General features: G+C 28.4%; 1 protein-coding gene across 1 annotated transcript in view; it reads right to left on the bottom strand.

Annotated features, from left to right (window-relative positions):
* Positions 1-2,000: 2,000 nt before the first annotated feature.
* LOC112689303 (solute carrier family 46 member 3-like) overlaps positions 2,001-7,417 on the bottom strand; it is a 28,409-nt gene continuing 22,992 nt past the window's right edge. The window contains exon 7 of the mRNA XM_025562948.1: positions 2,001-2,205. Coding sequence (XP_025418733.1) covers positions 2,076-2,205 — 130 coding nt within the window. The 3' untranslated portion in view covers positions 2,001-2,075. The remainder of the gene's footprint in view (positions 2,206-7,417) is intronic.

The raw sequence follows: 7,417 nt of genomic DNA, 5'->3' as shown, positions 1-7,417 counted from the left end.
ATTTGTAGGTATAAGACAATATATAAATACAGTTCATGGGGGGGGATCTATCCCCCATATCCCCCCCGTTATTACGCCACTGGGTCGAAGTGTTGGAATGTCACCTTTATCCGTCTAGCGGGCGGTAAGATGGAATCCCATAGTGGCGAGTGATAAAGTGGAAATCCCTAAAAGTGCGGAGAGGGGAAACTGGAAATCCCTAAAACACCGTGTAGTAAAGTGGAAATTTCCAAGAGCACTGACCGCGTATTCCCAGCACAACCAGAAAATTAAATGTATACCACGGTCCGTACTAAACATAAACTTTCGGTTAAATCTTATACACAAATCACAACCTCCTTGTACGACGCATAAACATTTTAAACAGATTTCGTTTTCACTGTTCCTATACAAGTTCGTTGGACGTTACGGATAAATTTGTTTTGCGCGATTTATATAATAATTCGAATTAGAAAATGAGATCGTTCGTGCAAGTGTCACGTCGTCGCTCAAATTATCCCGTTTCGTGTTAACCGGAGTATCCGATAACGGTGTCGACATGTGATGTTCGAGAATTTTCGATCGGCTCGTTATCGCGGTACGATTATCACTGGTTAGGTCCGATTCGTCGTTTTTCCCGTGCCACCGGCCGTGTGTTTTTGTGATTGCGGCATAGCACGATGGAGTCGTTATCTCCGGGGACAACTTCGTGTGTGCGACGACTGTTCGAATCGTAGCTGACCCGTGTCCGCGAAATTTTTTTTCGGTTATCGTGCGCGGAGAAGCCAGTTATTGTAAATCGAGACCGAAGCCGTTGATTAACCGATTCTTCTGCCGGTTGTGGTGTTCGTCGCACGTGTGAACACGGTCGCGTGGACATAACCACTCGAACGCCAGACCGTCCAAGGTATCTTCCGTTATATTTGTTCAAAATATTATATTTATTTTTATATGATTTGTCTTGTTATATTATTACAACGTGTTTGTAAGCATATGTGATCTTATTATTTTTAAATTTATCATATTTATTATTACTTTTTTTGTTAATATTACTGTGGCGCTTTTGGCCCGTTTATTCCAGCATTTGTTATAATTTTATTAATCATCCCTGTTAAGTGTTCTTTTTTATTGCAAACGACGCGAGTACGTCACACAATCGAACCAGTGATGGTTTGACTGCGAAGCGTGCAAACAAGCATAAATACGAAAGATGACAATCAGTACTTGAACGTATTTTAACTAACAGTCCACGAACGACGAAAGATCACCAGTCGTCTGGCTCTCGTGTTCCCGGACCATGCTCGGCATCGTGATTCGGAGGGCAACAATCCACCCGTATTTGAGGACATAGTAAAAGTTAGCGATCACATTTCTATTGCACGGTCTTGTCACATTTTCCAGAACTAAAAACCTTAATATAAATGTTGATAGTCCGAGCTAATGGCTAATTGTTTTCGTTCTCTTCGTCCAACGACCAAACAGTGAGTTTATAATGTCATGACTTTCATGTAATTCTTACATAGTATTTAATACAATAATTAGGCTTAGTCACGAGCGGACCATAGTTCTGTCTATGGTGCTGATTAGTAGGTATGACTAAACATGATTTATACAGGCTTTTATAGGTCTAAATTGATTAAAATATCACCAACCGTGACCGTTCTAAATGTTAAACAATAAAAATAACGTGTATTAATAATTTACCTACCATTACGCATACGAAGGCAGATGCAGGAAATCACCACGACTGTTTTTAACTTTCACGACTAAATCTATTTTATATTCACTTTTATTGATAAAATGACTATTTTTTTTTCCAATTTCAAATCAAAATTATTTTATACACATGATAAATTAAACAAAACAATACCCCATTATATTGAGTTCTTATATATATTTATTTATGATTTGGTATTTAACATTTTGGTAGAAACAAAATTATACAAAATATATTAGAAATTATAACAATTCACTAAAAGTATTTTACAAACTTATGTCAGGTAGGTACATACAATATTTATATAAAATATAATAACATTAATAGCAAATAAATAATAATATGTTTTACCATATTATTTGTTATAAATTCGTTTTTGTTACACTGAGTTTATGCTTTTAATTGGTTCTTCTTTGACAGTGTTATTATATTCGTCTTTACTTTTTTGTACTTCTTCATTATTATTATTTTGAAAAATTTTATCTTTTCGGTCGATTTTGTATGTAAGTCTGTAAAAGTTAAATTAATTAATAAAATACACTTGCACTACATTGAATTCCGATACTAAAATGATATCAAATTATATTTAATGTTATATAAAACACGAGCCTTCGTATTCACACTGCAAAAGGTTCGCGGTAGTTATGCGGATTTATCAAAAACGATTATCACATTTTGTCAATAACAATAGTAATGATTAGAAAAATGTCAATATAGTTTGTACAGAATCATCGCTAGAAAAATCTGATCCGTTTGTACTGTCGAATCAAATATACTGACCAAATTTTAATAATATTAGTTTTGTTTCGGCCGCGAGTTTACTGTAAAATCGTATTTATTTGGGTTCTCAATCGTTCGCGTTCTAACATTATGATATAAAGGAAAAAAAGACTTTATACATAAATAACACACCAGATATTTTAATTAATTTATATATATATATATATATATTTATAAGTAGATATGATGGTTAGTTGTATTCTTTAATATTATTAAATCCAATAAAGCGGCCCGATGAACTTTTCTTATCTGTCCCGAGGCTACTGCTGCATTGGGAAAATTAATCCTTTACCGACCGCGGGGGGGCCCATATAAGTCGATTGCTTGTTAGCAGTAGGTCGTGAATAACTGAAGGTGTGTTATTTTTTAGATAAGTCACAAATAATCATAACCATTGATATCGAATCAAATTTAAATCGACTGTAACCTAAGTCATACAATGTTTGTAAGATGACCTCCGCGGTTATTGGAATATTGTGCTTTATACTTTAATAAATTTTAAATATAGTGGTGCGTGCATGTTTCGAGTTTATAAATACGATTTTATTTTTATTTTTTCTTCGTTATTACTTCCTTGTAAAACTATTACTAACCTCTATACTGCCTATACAGGGATCGCTTGTTGGCTCGTTCCGCTTTCCCCCATCCCGGTTGAATATAATTAATAACAAGTATTGTACCATTATATTGGATGCAGAAATCCGCCCGCCCCACTTTTGTACAAATATATGTTTAATATATATCTAATAAACTATTTGTTAGTGTGTATAATAATAAGTAAGCATTCCTTTGATTGAATCGCTACAAGCTCTTTCATTGGCACACAAACGACTTTTGGCATCGTTTGTTCGACGGATAATTCATATATTAAATGCTTGTTTGATACAATCTTATGGAGTTCGCCTCTAGCCTTTAATGTTAGAGTTCACGACAAATAGAGAAATTAATTCTGATAACACAAGTATCAGGTTTGAAACCGTGTTTTCATATGAAGCCAAGTATGGAGATTTAAAAACAACGTAATATTATGAATTCGATTTTATTTATTACTCACTTCTAAATAGATTCCATGAAAATTTTAAACACAAATAATAATGAAATCATTTATGAATCCACTACTGTATTTCATTTATGGTGTTATTTTTATAAAAAAAAACATTAATTTCACAAACCTGAAAATTTTACTACATAATTAATAATTAATTAAAAAAAAAAAATGTATTTTAATTTGAAAAAATTTAAACTTTGATATTTTGGTTAGATTAATCTAAATTGACTAATCCATATCGTTGATACATTTTAAATTTAACAATACATGAGCTTAATGGTTTATAGCAAACCTACATTTTATTTTTAACATTTCAAATTGAAATATTACATTATTTAAGACATACATTATTTAATAAGAATTATTATATTATTCAATCGTTATGACATAATATTGTAAAATTAATCCAAATACTGATTTGTAAATGGATAAATGAGCTTTCGATTTTGATGAAATATTTTTTTGAAGTGAGATATCTAATATAGATCAAACAATAACTTGTCCGTCTAATTCCTACGCTGTTAATATGGTAACTAGTATACATAATTATTTTAAATGTTTACAAGAAACGTAATAAACTGATACTAATATATTACTGAAGATAAAATTACTTCGCTACTGTTGTGTACCCCAAACTCCACTTATTTCAACTTTAAACTTTAAATTATTAAAACTAGTAAACTTTATTATTGTTAAATATTTTATGTTTATATAAGTATATTATGATTTTAAGAAATATATAACCTTTACTGGTATTTCTGTTATAAGTTTTTTACAGAAACCTTTTTTTATATCATTTTTTTTTTTTTGTTATATTATTTCTTATTGTATTATGTGTATATAATGTATGTATATATGTATACATAACTATGCATCAGAACTGATATTTGAACGAACGCTTATCATTTTAAATTTATTATCATTTGAAATTTCAATGAATTTATTTTTTTCGTGAGGTTACCGTCTTTCAAATGATTTAAAAGTTATAAAAATAAATATGGTGATCCTGTAAATGTACTATATGGCTATAGTTTCGACAAAAACGTATTTTTCGTTTATAAATCAACACAAAATAGTTTTTTATTTACATTTTTCTTATTATTGTTGTACATTAATAAGCAACAATAAATCGTTCAATTTGAAAACCAACTGTGAATAAAGGACTCTTTGAAAAAATACTTTTTATATTTTTCACAAAATATTTTGCGTATCTAAAAAATATTATTTACGTCGAAATTTCGCAGTTTTTGCAAATAAAATTTTTAAACTACCTACTGAGACTACCGAAAGCTGAAAATAACTCCATATTTCACGCCTACATTGTCATAAATATTTAATTTTAAAATTAATAAGGTACCGTATGTTTTTCTCTATGTGTTTTAATCAATTTCTAAAAAATATTTTCTGAAAAAAAACCCCTTAAACCAATAGTTTTTTATTCCACTTAGAATTTAAAATCGAATGAATAAAATGGTATCAATTAAGCGAAATGTTTTAATGGCTTATTTAATTATTTTATTTAGTGTATCGTTCACGTGTACCGTTTATAAATGCAGTGCAAATATACCAGTAAAAGTTTTATAAATTAAAGGTTCTTATAAAATCAAATTATATGGACAGCAGAAAAAGCCAAACGTTTTGTTAACACTTCACAGCTCCCTAAACACATACACGCATATAAATTCAATATTCATTAACCAGGTGCCAAGAACAATAACAATCAAAATCAAATTAAAAGTCAACTGGTCCTACGTCATATGAATTGTTATAGGTCCCCATATTTCGTACCAAAACCACTTAATTTTACAGAAAGCGAATTCCCACTACAGTTTATAGGTACTATTGTCGGTTGCGCAACGTTCGAGAAAATGTAAAACTTAATATTATAGTTTGCAGTGTTATCCTTATAATATGATAAAAGTTCAAAAATTACAATTTGATTATAAATAGAATTTAAAAAGTGAGTTGTATTTATAATTATTGTGCACAAAACAATTATTTTTTATTAATATTTAAATTTTGAATAGTTACACAAACAATAAAATGTTCAATACTTATTTTTGGCTCATTATTCAAACAAAACGATTTCTAATCAATTTTCCATAATTGCACCGTATATATTTCCTTTGTTTGTACAACTACTTGTTGATAAATTGATAGTTAATCAAAGAAACTTGATATTATAGCATACAATTTAGTACACGTGCATACTTCATTTTCATTACCGAACATTCAATAATATTAAGCAGTATAGAAGAGAAATACTAAGCTAGCAAGAATTTTACAACAGGCAACTTAACATTAATTACAATTAAAACACAATTGTTGTCATTATTATAAAATTATATTTAATATATATGATGTATTATGATTGCCTATTATAAAATATTTGTTAACTTCGTAGTTGTGTCCCATAAATGATATACGATTTATTAAGAAATAATAATCACAAATAAATTATTACATTATTTACTAACAATAATATAATGATTTATAAAATATATATTTTTAGTTTTTTAATAATATATGCTATTTATGGACAGCCGTATCGTTTTTTCGATATCATAATTGGTGAAATCGAGTTTCAACTTTTTTCTATTTTTACTAGATTATAATAATGTTTATAACTTATACACTAATTAACTTTTATACACATTTAAATTTGAATCAATACAGAGTGGATTTTTTAAAAAGATTTTTTTTTTCTGAAAACGATCAAGTACATAAGTTACTATTATCGAACTTATTGCTTATATATGTTACCGGCAATATGGATAATCCGGTATTTTGCAAAATGTCTAGGCATTATATGAAATGCCAAAAATTACTCAGCAATATACATAATACGAGCTTTGCCTAGGTATTATGTATAATGCCAAACGTGGAGTAGGCAATATGATGAAAAACGAAATTGAGCATCGCCTATTACCAACGACTTTAGTTATCGTCCATCATAAATGTGCGTGCACGATTTAGTGCAATAAATATTAATATTATTTTACTACTATAATAATTATTCAGAGGTATAATATTGAATGTACTAATATTTTTATTACAATATCGTAATTTTTCTCGTCATTTTTTGTGTCTCGTTTTGATATTGCAACTATGCATACGATTTATATGAAGTCAAATTTTTATAATAAACTACAAAATTTTTTAAAAATTTGGCCACTAATACTAGTTCTTTATCTGATGAACAGTAAAATGAGTTGATATAAATTCAATCCACAGAAATTGGCCAAGGATTTTTAAAATGTGTTTGTAAATCCAAGTGTCAAAATAAAAAGTGTATTTTCCTTAAAAATAACATTTTGTGCACTTCAAAATGTCACTTTTCTACAACATGTTATAGTTAGTAAATAGTAGTTTAAGTAAAATATTTATATAATAGTAATAATATAATAATAGATAAAAATTAAATTTTGTCTGTAATATGAGTAATAATGTTTAATAATTATAAGAATCTTAATGTAGTATAACATTATATGTTAACGATTGAGGGGGACAAAATAATTTTAATTATAAAAAGATTTTGGAATATTTAGCACGTGGACAAGCAATTTTAAAATTATAATAAAACATTTTTATTTTGAATATTTTCTTAATTTAATTTAGTTAACTAAAAAAAAAAAAAAAAAAAATCGTCCTGAATGTTTTCTAATAAAATGTTGGAATATTTGATCTATTCGTGGTATTTATTGAATTTATTTTATAAACATTCGATTCCATGTAATATATTGCAAGAAAATATATTGTAATTTTCAGCATCAACGCTGAAAAAATATATTTTGAAGAAAGTCAAATAGGTTTTGCACTTCTACAATTTTCCATTATTTTATATCGAGCTTCAATGGAAAACTATATGCTTACAATTATACAATTAAATAGAA

Source organism: Sipha flava, unplaced genomic scaffold (assembly GCF_003268045.1).
Source record: "Sipha flava isolate LNK unplaced genomic scaffold, YSA_version1 43_pilon_pilon, whole genome shotgun sequence".
NCBI classification, from domain to species: Eukaryota; Metazoa; Arthropoda; class Insecta; order Hemiptera; family Aphididae; genus Sipha; species Sipha flava.
The sequence above is the reverse complement of the archived record's forward strand: the minus strand, read 5'-3'. Positions and strand labels throughout refer to the sequence as shown.